The sequence below is a fragment of the Cydia splendana genome, chromosome Z (assembly GCF_910591565.1).
Source record: "Cydia splendana chromosome Z, ilCydSple1.2, whole genome shotgun sequence".
NCBI classification, from domain to species: domain Eukaryota; kingdom Metazoa; phylum Arthropoda; class Insecta; order Lepidoptera; family Tortricidae; genus Cydia; species Cydia splendana.
Window position 1 is genome coordinate 6,374,488 of NC_085987.1, and position 16,806 is coordinate 6,391,293.

The window sequence follows — 16,806 nt, forward strand, 5'->3', positions numbered from 1 at the left end:
TTTCTTTGAACCGAGTGTAGTGACGACGATTAAGCGGGTCATGCATGGTTAGTTGTAACACTAACAATTACAAGAGGGGAATAATTAGGAGCGGCTGAAAACTACAAGTAAAATACCGTAAAATCTCCCCACTTTGCTCCAAAATACGAAATTTAATTTAAGTTATTATATTGTATGTACATATTGTACATAGGTACAATCGGGGACATTCCCGGTGAACCACCTCAGATTTTTTTTACCTCGATCCTTAAGAGCGAGCTAAACTCCGCCTCCCATAAAGATAACCAATTACGATACGATGCATTTAGGATTCTTTATCTTAATAATGAAAAGGGTAAAAACAGGTAATGAGAGACACAATAGGTAGTAAGGACAGTTTATTAGTTGTTGTTGTTTAGGCTAAGCTTCGCCTCCCCATAAAGATAACCAATTAGGATGCATTTGGATTCCTTATCATAAGTAATTTGCAAATGCCGGCCGTCACAAAGACAATGGACGACAATAAACTTTACCTGAGCTAACTTTTTTTGAAGTGAAAACTTCTTTAGCGGCGCTGTGCACTTTTTGTGATGGGGAAAAAATGTTAAACTCGCGACAGCGTAAGACGTAAGACGCTTCGTAAGACGGACACGTGACCTGATCGAAAAACTGTTACAATGTCATTGAGTTTTCACTTCTGCCGGCACTCCTGGAGTGCAACCCGTTGTTTTTTTTTCAACACCCACATTTTTAAGTGCCATGCTAATGGTCACTTTTATGATATCGCCTGAGGAAGTGAGGGCCGTCTGTAAGACGTTTAAACGATTTTTGCCCTTAAGGATTCACCGCGAATGTCCCCGATTGTACATACGGTCACCCTTCATCGTTTCAAGTCGGTGGAGTTTTATATTTGCTAGCTTGATAATGATGTTGGTACAGTCACCTGCAATAATATGTTACTCTTCGAAGGCCGCAAAAATATGTGACACGCTCTTATGGCTCTACAAATAGGATCGCGTCAGATATTTTTGCGTCCTTCGTTGTGTAACATATTATTGCAGGTGACTGTACGTGCATGACAAGGTGCATATGATTTGAATAAATAATGGAATATTAATGATTACCTATTAATTAAGCAACAAAACAATGTAGTGTATATGGAGACACCTTGGCTGTCGTTTTCAGTACAAAACAGTCTGACGATTTTTGCGGGAGAGGGGCACGTCAAATGTATGGCTATTTGTACATGATTTGTACGTAACGCACAAATAGCCATGTGAGCCATGTCAGATAAACGTCAGTCCATACAAAGGTTTGCAGAATTGTGCAAGGTTTTCGGCGGAGGGGTAAGCTCTTAAAGGCGACTCCGGTTATTAAATGCTCTAACTGTATATTATGTCAATTTGCTTGATAAAATGACGATCGAAGGAAATTTATAATGGCGTCATCGGCCGCCTGACTCCGGTCATTAAATGCTTTAAGTGTATATGTCAATTTCCTTGATAAAATAAGGATCGAAGGACATTTATAATGGCCCCTGTAATGCATCGGCGAAAATCATTCATTTTAGCGGCGACCGCAACGCCACTGCAGTAACGTCGTAACAGTAATGCAGCTGCAGTTTACATCTTTAGTTACCGCTGCTTCCTGTCTAGAAATAAATAGATTTTTATGTAACATATATAATCGTTTACCACTTGGTACATCACTACGACAGGATAGTTTAGTTTAGGACACGAGAGGTTAGTTTAAAGGAAGGGAAATTAGTTTAACCACATCTGGAGCTCGATTCTAATATACCGGTTTGTCACGGTATTGAATCTTGTTTTGATACGACCTTGATAACGCTCACGTCGGAATGGGTCTCTTGAAGAAATGACGATCCTTCTTATTTCAAGGCGACTAAATTTTATATAATCTTTACTTAGTCTGTGTACTTCTCTCTGAAGTAACACATTATTTATCATATAGGTAAGAATACACATTGGCTGACTGTCAACCCTATTGTAACCAAAGGGTTAATCCTTTCGCGCACTGGAAGGGAGTCGCATGCGCACTCGCGACACACGGCCAGTGGTGCCGCTCTGACTAGCAAGCGCGGACGTGCAACATGAGGACCAGTGCCGGAATAACTTGTCTACTCGCCTGCGTTGCTTTTGGTAAGACTTTTGTTTCTTATGTCACTGGCCAGTTGATGGTATATTTTTTTTATGCATTGCTTAAAACTGTCCGGAAAAATTTGATCGATACCTATCACGGCAGTGTGTAGTTGGCGCCTTTGACAAAACTACGTTGTGCTTTTGTTTTCCGGTAGTGCAAAATTTAAGTAGGCTTGCATACACCGTACCGCTGTACGCACATAAGTAACGTACAGTCAGCAAAACTATTAGCATAGCACCCAGCATACATATTAGTACGTACGGACAGCGACCCTTTGAATGGAAACTTTAGCCCTTTTTCCATAAACATCCCTTTCAATCAGCGAAATGATGCTCAATTCCGTGCAGTGTAGGTAATACTTAGTTTCATAGAGAAGTCAACAAGCTAGTTTTAAACGTTTCATTTATTTACTCTATACATTGACATTGATTAAAAACAAAAACAGGGGAAGTATGCTTAAGCTTAGTAAACTCATTAACTTAGATAATTACTCAAATGGAACAAAGTACTTTCTTTTCGTAATCACAATTAATTTTGGCTTGACTTTCAAAGTACTTAAATACCACGCCATGACCAATCCATAATGATCACCTAGATATCCGTAACAGACAATCAATTATGATAATCTTTTACTTAAATTTCATGAGGTGCTAACATTTATAACTGGTTTGTTAATATGTGGCAATGTGTATGTTCCTGTTTTTAATTCTTCGCGTGTTATGGACAGGATAGGTAACAAAGCAAAACTAGTTATTCTTGTTTGCTTTTTCTTAAGAGCAAACAAGAATCTAATCTAACATACAGCATATGGCATAGTAGGTATATAGAATATTAATAGCTGGTAAGCTAATGAATTTATTTCAAAATTAGGAGATGTATGGTAGACATGCGTAATCCTCAGATTTTATATGACCCTTTTTCAAAATTAATAGATGTAACACCCTTTTAAATATACAGACCTACTTGAATGATAATAGGTTAACGGTTCATTGTCAATTAGAATTGAGTTAAATACCTACTTAAACAGTTTAAGCTTCTCAAGATATAAAACCTTTCTAGTTAACATTCGATTGACCTAAACACGGAAATGAAATGGTAAATTAGTAAAGGATTTTATAAAGAGTTTCTTTTTCTTTTAAAGGAAATGTTATATGTGTGTATGCCTGGCTGCTGAGTTTGTATATTTGTCTGTGTACATGAATAGCTGTTGTCGTTTATTCGGTGTGACAGATCATATCCATAACAAATCCAGATCAAATTTATTACTGTTACTACGATCAGAATACCTCTCAGGGTCTTTGCGATGGTTCTTAGGCAGTTTTTATGGTATTAGTAAATTATTTCTAACCATGCATTTTTTCGAAGGACGTTTCCATATACCTAACATACTTTTGTTTCAACCCATTTACTTACATCCAATCCAAAGTTGTTGAAGTAAAAGCTCCATGGAACAGTTGCGTCACACAACCAGTTGCCACAGGCTTTATGCATTCTATAGTAAACACAAATCTAAATCATAGTGTAGCACAGACACAGAGCTACTACGAATCAAGTTACTTATTCACCTCCTATTACTTATACGTAGACTGTGCGGAAAGATAAGAGTCGTGGATTGTATGGGGCCCAATACATTCCACGCCTCTTCTCTTTCCGCACAGACTCTAATATAATAATAATAATAATAAATAATTTCTTTATTCAGACAAATACAGTCCACATTTGTTAATCTGCTACTTATAAACTAGGTTAATTGTACTTACATAGGTACTTATACTAAAATTATACAGGTATTTTATTTAACCCCTTACCGCACACGAAGCCATTTATGACGGATATAATATTCAACTCTATTGACAGCTATTAAAGTTCACATTTAGAACAACAAAATTTTCAAAATTTTAATTTTTTATGTGCAGTACTGGGTTAGTTTATATAATAAACATCCCCAATATGGGGGTTTATTAGTGCGGACATCCAGTGTCTTTGCAAAAGACTGTCTGGCCTATCCGCTAACATATTTAGAATGCTGTTGGGACTACCCTGGATTCTGCTTCTAATAGACACTATCTTTTTGCGCATTACGGCGTGGAAGTCCTCTACGTGGGCGTCAGCGAACATTCCAGATGCGCTGCAGAATCTAGGGAGTCCCATCAGGACCCTAAACATGTTATTATAGAGGACTCGTAAGGCGTTGAGTGCTCTCTGAGTGTAACTAACCCACAGGCCGCTGGTGTAAAACGATTGACAGAAGGACTTGAACAAGGTTCTTTTTACTTCCCCTGTACAATGCGCGAACCTGCGAGCCAGCATATTCCCCCGAACAGCCAACGCCCTACGCTCCCTCTCTATATCACTGTCGTCCTTTAGGTCACTCGTGATAATGTGACCTAGATATTTGAACCGGTCAACCTTCTCCAGCTCTTTTTCATGCAATTTGATGGGCGGCACATAGTCTAAAGACCTGCCCCGCACTGTGAAAACCATAACCTGAGTAAACAAATAAATAAATATAATAACTGTAAATTAAAAACCCTCAACAAAATTATACCAGCGCCCTATGGTGACTTTAAATGTATCGAAGATCTATCGTAGGAGTATTGCAAACCATTTACCGAAAACTGCACTCAAATAGGTTGCTCCCTTTATTAGCTAGGGTACCACATACAGACACAGCGTATATCTGTGTCTGTGTGTATCTGTGTGTGTGTGTAAACACTGTATCTGTATGTGGTCAACTTAAATATAAGTAGGTACTTTCCTTTTTGCGTCAAGGGTTAAAACACTTCCATCTGTTCCTTAAATCTGCACATGGGCACAGAATAAATAATAGTACTAGGTACAGAAGACTCACTCTCTAACAAAACGCGTTTGTTAAGATCAGGACCGATATGGCCGCTAGGTGGCGACAGCGCCACGCGCGGCTTATGGCTAGCCACCAAAATTGGTGTGGAACGGATGTACTTTTAGCTACCTGTAGCAAAGCGACGAAATCGCGGAGTGAGCCACGCCTGAGATGGGTCATACCTAAATATTACGCAATGTTTACTCTATCCTAAGCGCATGTTTCTTATACATTATGTTGGTGACTACTACTACTCTATAGAGTTTCGTTTCGTAATCGTACTATGTAATCTTCTCCCAAGCACAGCCACGACCCCGTTATTATAATTTTGCCCGTGCGAAAGTCTCCGTCTACTTAATAGTATGTCAATATTGTGTCTAACTCTTACCTAAAAAATCGTACAAATATTACAAGAAGCTCAATTTGATCCGAGAAAGTGTCAGATGCTGACGTGGCTACTTTTGAAAAATGGCGATGTAATGATACTTCGTTTTACGGTGTTTCAAATGTTTACCCTATCATTAAAAAAGTAGCGTCACCTTTGTTCTTTGTAAGATTCATATCTACTCATTACTTTAACTCACAAAATGCCAAAAATAGAGCCACAATTGAACTATACCTAAGTTTAAAAAAAAAAGTATATGACTAAGTTTTATTATTTAATATTCTATATTTTTCCTCTTGTATATAACAGTAGCCTATATACCTAATTGTAGCGAGTAGAGTTAATAGTTTCCCCCGGCCGGTTGCCCAACGGATTGGAAAGGTGGCTCAAGGCCCACACCTGTGCGAACGACATTAAAAAAAATTCGGGCGTGCCGGTGTATGCTGTTCAATTAACAATACCTAAATGTTATTTTTATATAGTTTTTAATTATAGATACGAGGCTATTTGAATCTATGATAGTTGTAAACTTATTGTTATAGCGGCGATAGGTAGGTATATGTATATAGAAATACTCTGAAATACATATACCTACCTGCAATTGCTTGGTATATGTTTTTGATTTTCTTGAATAAATAAATATGTAATACGTTCATAAAATCGAAGTATTATATTAGATTAGATATATTTATGGACACTGTTCTTAAAAATATCAATTTTTAGTTTGAGTACCAGTAAAATGTCCAAAAGCAAAATGTTTAGGTAAAATTCCTATATGTTTCTTGAGCAACCAAAGTAATAAATAACTTAAAAACACAGGTGTTTTAATATAAATATAATGAAATAAGAAACCCAGACTTTAAACCATCAAGCTTTAGACATTATACCAGAAGCTCTCAGCACGTAATATAGTGACGCGATATGCCGCATGGCCAAAATCAGCGACGTACAACATAACTACTAATGATTTCTGTTTGTCAAGGGCATCTATCATCAGTATCAAAGTTAGAAGACGCAGGTACGACTTACGAGCCCCGATGCACATGTTTTCGTCTAGTGAGACCATTTTTTGAGGTTCTCGCGTTTGTTCAAAAATAGTGTTTTAGTTTAAAAATTACTAATATTTAATGCTTATACTGATGTAATTTAATTTTATATGGTAATACTCTGCAATAACTAAATCCAAATACAAGAAATACCGTTTGTACTGAAAGAAAAAAAATAACGATTTTTTATTTTTTTATTGACGTGTAGGATTACAACATATGTGAAAAGGGCTATAACTAGGAAAAGCAACAGGGCTCTGCCAATGTACTGACAATTTTGTTTCGAGCCCATGCATGCAGCAGTGCTGTAGGAGAGGACAATATGATTTGGACAACGTTTTTAAAAAGTGCGTTTTTTCAGCAATAAAAGTCTCATGCAATTTTATTATACGATCAAAATAAACTACATTAAACATTACTATTATGGTTCCCATTACTGGGTCATTTTATGTTCATGTGTAAAATTTATTAGAATAAACAAAATTGTTGCGTGGAACTAGACGAAATTATTTGCATCGGGGCCAAAGAATATAATACTCACTAGGAGAAGAACGATAACTCCATACAAAAAAATGTCCCTTTCAAAAGTTCGTTTATACTACTAGCGCTCTGGTAGGATACCATTGTAATTAGAATTGACAACCCGTTTAGCCTAGCGGGTATTGGCAGTAATCCTGTTCAGGAAGCTAATGGTCCTGGGTTCGAATCCCGGAGAGGGAATTTCTTTTTGTATTTTTTCTTTTTTGTTGGGGTCAGGTTTTTAAGAGCCCATCAACGTACACACTAGCGCCACTGCTAAATAATCGTGATTATTTGTGACGTCCCACGGTCAAAGGTACCTTATGGCGGGTATGGAGTTATGCATACCCCAGTAATCTACAATAAATAAGCTATCGATAACACAAAAGATCAACCTTCTAGGTTGCGTAGTTACAGAGATATGATTTTTTGAAAATAATGTTGTGAAATGAGCAACTTTACGATAGAGAAGTTTTAAGTTTAGCCGCCTAAAAAACTATGTTCCTGAAGTAAGTTACATAGTTGACTACAAATAATAATACCTTATATATCTGAGATTAAAAAAATATTGCGACTTGTTCTGTAATGCAAATAGAAACTTTTGATATCGACTGATTTATGTGTATACTAACCAATCTCTTGAAAATAAAGTTTTATTTCATTTTCACGATTGATTGCAATGAGCTCTCAAGATTTAAATTTTATCTATTAGAAAACGACACTGACAGACAGTTTAAGCAACAAACAATACCGATTTAGAGGTGAAAATGTATTTTCTGACTTTTTCATATAAAATCACAAAATTGAATATTTTTACTTTTAATGTCACACACAATAAATTTTTCTGAGCACATATGAAAGAAATTCTGTCATTCAAATGAAATAAATCCTAAAACCCCAACTAAATCCTATATTTAACCCCTTATGCCACTTTAAACTTACATAACAATAACAGTATTTGCTCCATACATTTACGAAAAGGTACCTTATGGAAATAAATCTAATAATACATCACTAGTAAATATCAATCATATTACAGTTTATCTTTTATGAATAGAAAATATTAATTTACATTAAACTGCCCCAAATTTAATTAGTTCTTCGTCATAATAATCTTAAAAAAGACCAATAATTTGTATGTAATGAAAAGGTACCTTGTGATTAAGTTACATGATGAGGCATGATGATGATGGAACAGTTAGGATAAACTAATAATATTTTGGTAATGGTATAAATCGTCTATTTCTTATCAATAATATATTTCGGATTCTATTGAAGATAAGCGGCATTGAGGTTCAATGACCTCAGATATTCCATAAGGTAATGCGTCGGGTATTGGCATTTTTCAGCAAACCAATGGCTGATTTACTGCATGCGACCAAACCAAATGAAGATTATTCTAGTTAAGAAAGACTTGACGAGAGTAACTTTGGTATAATAGCAGACTACTTGGATTTGTGATGTCGGTCTATGTACGGTCATAATATTTGCGAGGCGCCCCAACCAGAACTGAAATTTTCAAATTAGTTTTGCAGAATGCTAATACAGGAAATTGGTAGAGAACTACCAAACTTCTTTTCCCGTATTGACTAGTTTTTTTGGGAATTTTCAATCTTTTTTCCATAAGGTACCTTTTCTACTAAACTCTGAGACGACATTACTAGGCTTATAACTAACTTATAACAAAAATAAAAACAGGTAAACAAACGTTACGCATTAAGGTTTCAGATCACACAATAAAAAAAAATGAGCATTTTTTCACCTCTTTACAAAACATTTCATATCTCCGAAACTAGAAACCCTCATAAGGTACCTTTTCCCGTGGAACGTCACATTTAAATTTAGCGACAGGTATTTCAAAAAGGGGGCCGCTACTGACTGTATTGTGTATTTAAGTACCTTTTGAATACACCAAACTAGTTTTTATGTTGCTGGATTCATCGATCTATGAGCTCAAAACAAAAACGGCCGTTTTAACTTTGGACGCGTAGATTGACGAATCCAGTAACATAAAAACTAGTTTGATGTATTCAAAAGGTACTTAAATACACAGTCCGTAGCGGCCCCCTTTTTTAAATACCTGTCATTAAATTTAAATAATCACGATTATTTAGCAGCGGCGCTAGTGTGCACGTTGATGGGCTCTTAAATTAGCATATCACAAATAAATAAAAAAATACGTTAAAAGGTAATGGTTAGGTACTATATTTAGAAATTCGTCAAATATAAAAGGTAACAAAAAAGTATATTAAGATATAAATATTTTCATTCCTATTGGGATTACTGTATATATGTTAGGAGCAATACATATGAATACATACATTGATATGGCAAATGGTTACAAGTTGTTATTACATCTATCCGGTTATCGGACATTTTCTGCTTCACAGCTCCGCGCAGCGTTCTTGGTCACCGGTATCCCGGTAGTCTGGATATGCGGCAGATACGAGCCCTTTAAGCTTTTTCCAAGAAATCATATGACGGCCCAGGATTATATTGTTATCTCACGCTCAAGCCATCTGCTGGTTCACTCTCTAAAACAAAACAGTCACAAATTAAACAATATAATCTAACTGCCTAATTACTAACGTCGCTAATTGCTACCGGGTCTAAATTTACCAGCTTAAACAATGTGAGGTTTTACATCTATGATGAATTTTGATTAAAATTTCGGACGCGATATAGCGTAAGCGGGACTTACGGGGATAGTAAGATTAAATTATTATATTTGAATTTGGCAATTAGTACGCTCATTTTTATTTAAAGATTAATATATTTATGTATTTCTTACCTTGAAATTATCGCTGTTTCTGGTTTACTACAACGGTTTAATTTTAACTAAGTCTGTGCGAAGACGCATTTAGATATGTTGCTCGTACATATGAATAGTTTTTATTTTTAAAATTAATAGGTAAATAAATATATTTCAAGTGAATAAATCGTTTTATATGAAAACTGATCAATCAATCAATCAATCTTTGGGTAATATGGCTCCATCGATACTGTCGATGATTTCGCCAACGTCAAAGTGGATCCCACGTGGGATCGAATTAATATTATTTGTAATAAATAAACTTCAGCCAGTGCACGGTTGATAAAATTATGGCCTCTGGGGCTCTAGCCAGCCACGGTTAGAGGTAGAAATACCAAATGCTCGTAGAGCACGACGTTGTTCGGTAGTTGGGTTTTGAGGCTCTTGTAAGGCGATAGCTGGACGTTACAAGGACCCGCGTGGGCTACCCGGCGTTGACGCCAGAATGGTGATTAAACGCGTTTCATGATTAATTTTTCATTATCTGCACACTTCCACATTAATTTACTGCATAATACGCTATCAATATTACACTTTAAACAACATTAATGAGCAAAAACAAAGAAATGAATCACGAGGCGATGTTACCAATATGGCGGTCGACGAATAACCGTTTCAAGACTCCATGAAAACTGATATTTTTGCGTTAAATGACTTTAATGACAGCATTGACATTACAGACTTTTGTCTTGCCTATGTTCTTACCGGCCAGACCCAAATCAAGGCCTATCAAAGAGGCCTATTGACAAAGATTTTTTTTAATTATATCATGGAGGGTAGAGGCACGTCTACCCTTCATAGATTTTATGAACATAGACAAAGACAAACTGAAATATATAATAATTTACAATGACTTCAACTACTTCATAAAATATAAATCAAAATATATTTGATAAAATAATTGGATTTGTTCCTAGAAATCGTATAGACGAAGCCAGTTCTAGCAATGTTGCTGTAGTAAAATATTTTTATGGTAATTACTGGCAATCTTCCTCTAGGAACGGAGCACACATGTACAATTATGAAGGGTCACGTCATTCCAAGGAAGTCAATAGGCCTTGATCGGGGCTCGTAAATATGAAATTAAGGTCGAATATAAAAAAAATAATAATAAAATAATATAAAATATAGTACAAAAGACATCAACGAACTTCTTGATCATTAAACAGTAGGACGTTGATGTATTTCCTCTTCCGCGGCGACACGTGATCGGTAGAATTCATTATAGTCGACTAAAGCGTTTCGTAAGAACTCATTATAGTTGAGTCGAGAGCCCATAGTGAAAAGTGTGCGATTACAGTTTGGTATAGGAAGTCTTAATTCAAACATTAAAGTCGTCGAGTAGAAAAAAAATACATACGTGTATGACATCTACAGGTGGATGTAGTGGCTACTCTAAAGTGAACGTTGTCTTCGTCATAACCTTTGTTGTATCTTCGCTTTAGGATTGAAATATGTAGTTCCATGTAACAACGTTGTAATAAGGAAACAATGCGTATCCTTCGAGAACCGGACGGACGTGGATACTTCAAAGGATTCTCGATTAGAAATCGTGTAATAGGCAAAACTATCTTGTTTACAAAGATTTTTAATCTTATCAGGTAACTATTCAATGTTTCATACTATTTAAAATCATTTTGAAGGCTACATTATTATGCAATTTGATGTAATTCGAAGTGTTTTTACCTATACTAAGTTAATCCTGCTTATGACATAGAGTTGCCATCAGTTACAGTCAGTTACATTAGAGCGGCCATGGTGCTGACAAATATCTGAACAATAATCTACTGCATAACGAAAATTTACATATTAAATCATTATAGGTACCTATCTATATCTGCATTTTATAATAGAACTAATTCTTTTTCTGACGCAGGCAATTTTTTTTTATAAAGGGGTTTACTTTTGAAAGCAACGTCAAAGGCTTAAAAATATTTTTTTTTTATAGTTTTATTCACGTGTCACCGTGCGTTCAATTGAATTCATGTCACGGCCGCGTGCAAACAAAAATGCAACTAAATAAAATTGTGAGCCAGCTCACGTATCGCTTTGTAAAGACACTAGAGGTATGTCGGCCCTGCGCTGACTGAAAGCTTCTTTGAGTTTCAAAATTTTAACATCGAAAATATAATAATAATAAATAAATATCGTGCATGATACCGGACCTTTGCTTGACAGTAGGCCGTATAATATACTGAATTCTCTTTTTAGGGTTCCGTCCCCAAAGGCTAAAAACGGGATCCTATTGGCTATTACTAAGACTCCATCGTCCACCACCTGTCTGTCACCAGTGCCGTGTTTATCAAAAGCTTGTAACTTGTAATAGAAGTGGAAGTCGCTTTTTGACAGCTTTTGTTAGAAAGGGACTTCCACTTGTGTTACAAGTTACAAGCTTTTAAACAGGGCACAGGCTGTCTCACATGAACCGTGATAGCTAGACAGTTGAAATTTTCAGTTGATGTATTTCTGTTGCCGCTATAACAACAAATACTAAAAAGTACGGAACCCTCGGTGGGCGAGTCCGAGACGCACTTATCTGGTTGTTATATGTATTATCATTTATAACAAAAATTAGTAATTTGTGTAAAAGGTACACAATAAGGGTTCTTCAAATTCAAGGGCTGAAGTAACAAAACGACACGAAGGAATTTAATTACACAAACGGGTCTACCGCGATATAATTTCATTTTTTTCCGTGACCACAGCTGGTGCAACTCAGCTGAAACGTCGGAATTAAAGGTAAAAACAATGAAATTATATCGCGGTAGACCCGTTTGTGTAATTAAATATGTGTACAAAACGCGAGAGTTTAAAGTGTTATACGAAGGAATTTATCATTGTATCAATAATTCGTACGTCAGAATCGGCCTCCTACTTGATTGTGCTTCGACTGGAAAATGACATGCGTGCATTTGTTTGTCTCGCTTGTAGCATAGAGAAATATAGTAAGAATAGATTGCTCACTCCATACATCAGTTTTGGTACCAAAAAGACTATTATTTTCGCAGTCGAGATCTAGCATCGAGCAGCGGAATTATCAGTACCGCTACATGATACTAGAATTCTCTAGTGTCGCGACTCACGAAAATTGTTCGAGTTGAAAATAGAGTTCCGGATAATCCGGTTATAATATTAGCTGAAAATTGTTGAGCATTAGACTTTTTGCTCGTTGCAAACTTGCAACATCTATTGTCAAGTATGGGACTGATAATTCCGCTATTCGATGCTAGATGTCGACTACGAAAATAATAGTCGTTTTGGTATTAAAACTGATGTATGGAGTGAGCACTCTATGTATTTTTTTCTCAATGCTTGTAGCGAAACGTTTGCATAACGGCTGGAATGGACAGTAATTAAACAACTATTGAGGAGTATTACGCCAGTACGTAAGCCAGTAAGAAGGTCAAGTCGCTGTAACGCGTAAACCAGCTTAAATACCCTATTTCTTACATAGTAATCGTATTAACTCACATTTATAGACGGGTCTATCGCGAATTTATTTTATTACCTTTATTTACCGACGGTTTGGGATAGACTCGTCTATAAATGTGAGTTAATATGTGTTCGAAACGCGAAAGTTTTAAATATTACATTAATCGTATTTGTAGAATAACTTTTTTTAAATGAATTGTTATTTCTAACAAAGAAATGAGGAATTGATGGAAAGTGACAAAGGATTATTAACGGCATCGGCATGTTAATTTTAATCACTACACCATATAAAACAAAGCCCCCCGCCGCGTCTGTGACGTTTGTGTTTGTATGTTTGTTCGCGATAAACTCAAAAACTACTGAACGGATTTTCATGCGGTTTTCATCTATCAATAGAGTGATTCTTGAGGAAGGTTTAGGTGTGTATAATTTGTTAACCCGTGCGAAGCCGGGGCGGGTCGCTAGTTATGAATATTACAAATCTATGAACTGACAGCTTAAGCTTACTGTGGGGTTTAGTCAATTTGTGTAAGAATGTCCAATATATATTTATTTCTCTTTTACTACTAACGCCATCTGTGCACACATTCTGTCATCTGTGTTAACATTCGTGCTAATGTTAATTCTTTATTTTTCTAACATAGATGGCTTGCTTTGACAGCTGCATTTCTAAAACTAATAGGCATGTTGACATGAATCGCGAATATATAACATGTTATGTTTTTACCATAGCAGGGAATATTAGAATGCTGAAAATCATATTTTGTAAACTTTGTAAATATATAAGTGTAAACTTGCGTAATAAATTAATTAAAAATAATCAAAAGTATTTAAAATAATGCCCAGTATCACGTGACTGTAAACGCCAATCGGAGCGCGTGACGTCATGACATGAGAAACACCACAGATAAGTCATCAATTCTGACCGGAATCCATACGACACCACCAAAGAGTTTGGATGTTCAAAAACTGTATGTATTTTTTATTTCGACAATAGACATTTATTACGTACTAAAAATATTATTACATGATATAAAGTATATATTTCTTTGTTATTAAATAAATAAAATGTTATATAACACGATATTTCACCAAAATGTTTTTAATAATTTGGCTGAATGGAACTATCATTGCCACGTTGGCTGTCGGAAGCAAAAAAAATAAAATTTAAAAAGTTATATCTGCGCCCGCTATATTTACATTCAAAATTTTAGTTGTATCATAAAAATTCATCTTAAATTGTAACTGTAAGTGTTTTTATGTGAAATCAGATATTGTGATTCATTTTTGAAATGTTTTTATCATCGCTGAACGTAATATGTATAGTTGATAGTGCTCAGAGCATAAAAAGGCCAACCACGGCGTTGCATGAACAAGAGATTTCCTTTGGCAGGATTGGGCTTAGGACCCAAGGATGGATTTAAGAGCCAACGGGAGTTGTCATTTCTCCATACAAACGTACTCCTCGTTTTCCTCCGTGGTTTTTGAAGCTAGAGCAATGATTTTTCAACACAGATTAATATTGTCAATATCTGTGTCGGACCATTTTGCTTTTTTTGATATTTTTGTTTTTTAAGGCCCTAGAGCCCTTCAAAAATGGCCTAAATGTCCTAATTGACTATGCCGCAATGAGAGGCGTGGCATTCAAAACTGATATCAATAAGCCAAAAAAGCAAAACGGTCCGACACAGATATTGACAATATTAATCTGTGTTGAAGCTGGGGTTTAAGCGTCTGCGACGTCTGAGGTTATAATTCTTTAAGTTTAGGTTCTAAGTCAAGTTTAGTATCATTTTCGACTAAATCAAAGATTTAGACATAGGTTTCATCCAAATCGGTTCAGCATTTATTGATTTCCCATACAATCCTACACCTTACCTTTCATTTTTAAGGGATTATTTTTGGAATAAAAACTATCCTATATTCTTCCCCGGGACTTAAACTATCTCTATACCAAATTTTATCTAAATCGGTTCAGCGGTTATTGAATCCCCATACAAATTTCTACCTCCCTTTTAACACCCTTTAGGGATTATTTTTGAGATTAAGAATATCCTATGTTCTTCCCTGGGACTCAAACCATCTCTATATCAAATTTCAACTAAATTGGTTCAGCAGTTTGAGCGTGAAGAGGAATAAAAAAACATGTATATTTTTTCATATTTTATGTGTTTTTACTTCAGAATGGTGCCGGAATGATATCATAAATGAATTTGGCATCCCCGATTTATACAAAAACGATACCAAACTTGGCCTAGTATCTAAAATGATATAGATATCAAGATAAAGTTGAGAGCCCCCCCCTAAAAATTAACATCAAAAATCTCGGTGGCTCCACTTCTTAAATCCATCCTTGGGTCCTAAGGACCAATCCTGCCAAAGGAAATCTTTTGTTCATGCAACGCCGTAGTTTAGGACTTCCACCCTCGACTAGTATACATATAGTGCGCAATTAACAATATCATTCAAGTCAAAATTCGTAACTGCAACGTAAGTATCATGTAACAAATATTTGTTTTATACTCTAGGGTCTTGATTGTTGTTCTTTTACACATAGGCACTGCATAAGACATGTAAAACTTGTTATTCATTATTTTAGCTTATATATTTACGTAATACTTATCTTCTAGAAAGAGAAATACTACAGCTTTTGATCTACGCTAGGACTGACATTTTGGCAGCAGTTTGTTTATTTATCTGTTTGTGACGTCACGTGACAGCTTGGAGCGTTTAGGCTCAAACTTTAAACACTAAACTAATTAAGCTCTATTTAGTGTTTAAAATTAATGAATAAAAAATTTAAATATTTTTTTTTGTAATAATTACGTCAACATGCCTATTCGAAATTGCAAAATTATAAACTTTTTCTCTGTCTAGGCTAATTTATTTTAAGTAAGGTGTTGATTTATTTTAGTTTCTCACTCTGAATTTAAAAATATTCTACATTTCTGCCACTAAACTAAAATTACGAAAACTGCTATATTGCTCAGTTAAGTAGCTAGATAATTTTCTTTAGAAAAATCATAATTCCTATCATAATTTAGATATATTAAACTTATACCCGCACCGGTAATATTTGTTGGCGGATACAGTTGTCCTTGGTTAGGAATCTTTTATATTATAAAAACTATTAATTGCCCTTATGAGTTTCCCGGCACATTTAATAAGCTGTGTGAGAAAATTAAAGGTATAATTACACTTAACGTATTGTACTTATCTAAGGTTATTAATGCAGTGTTTAGTTTCAATTAAAACAAATTGTATGATGGAAAATGCACTTTACGCAATTTGACGTAAAAAATATTGCATAAAACTTTTTGTTAATATGTAGTTAAAACCACCGCGATTAAATGAATGATGTAGGTACCGTTTCATTGTTTGTTCGTGGTATTGGGCCCAAAATACCCCAAGTTTATAATACAGGTAGACTCCGCTTATTTAATACGGTATTAGGATCACGTTTAAAATGATCTCCTGCGTTTTACGACGCCATTTTACACTCGTCCTTGGAAACTAACAACATTTTGTCTCAGTTAAAACGCTTTCCCGCTTAAGATGCGGGCGTGATCTTTTCAGACACTTTTTACAGGTGTTACTGTATACGTATGTATGAGGGGTCATTCTTTGATTT

At 35.5% G+C, this 16,806-nt stretch overlaps 1 protein-coding gene across 1 annotated transcript in view; it reads left to right on the top strand.

Annotated features, from left to right (window-relative positions):
- Positions 1–2,029: 2,029 nt before the first annotated feature.
- LOC134804301 (protein obstructor-E) overlaps positions 2,030–16,806 on the top strand; it is a 28,217-nt gene continuing 13,440 nt past the window's right edge. The window contains exon 1 of the mRNA XM_063777311.1: positions 2,030–2,138. Coding sequence (XP_063633381.1) covers positions 2,090–2,138 — 49 coding nt within the window. The 5' untranslated portion in view covers positions 2,030–2,089. The remainder of the gene's footprint in view (positions 2,139–16,806) is intronic.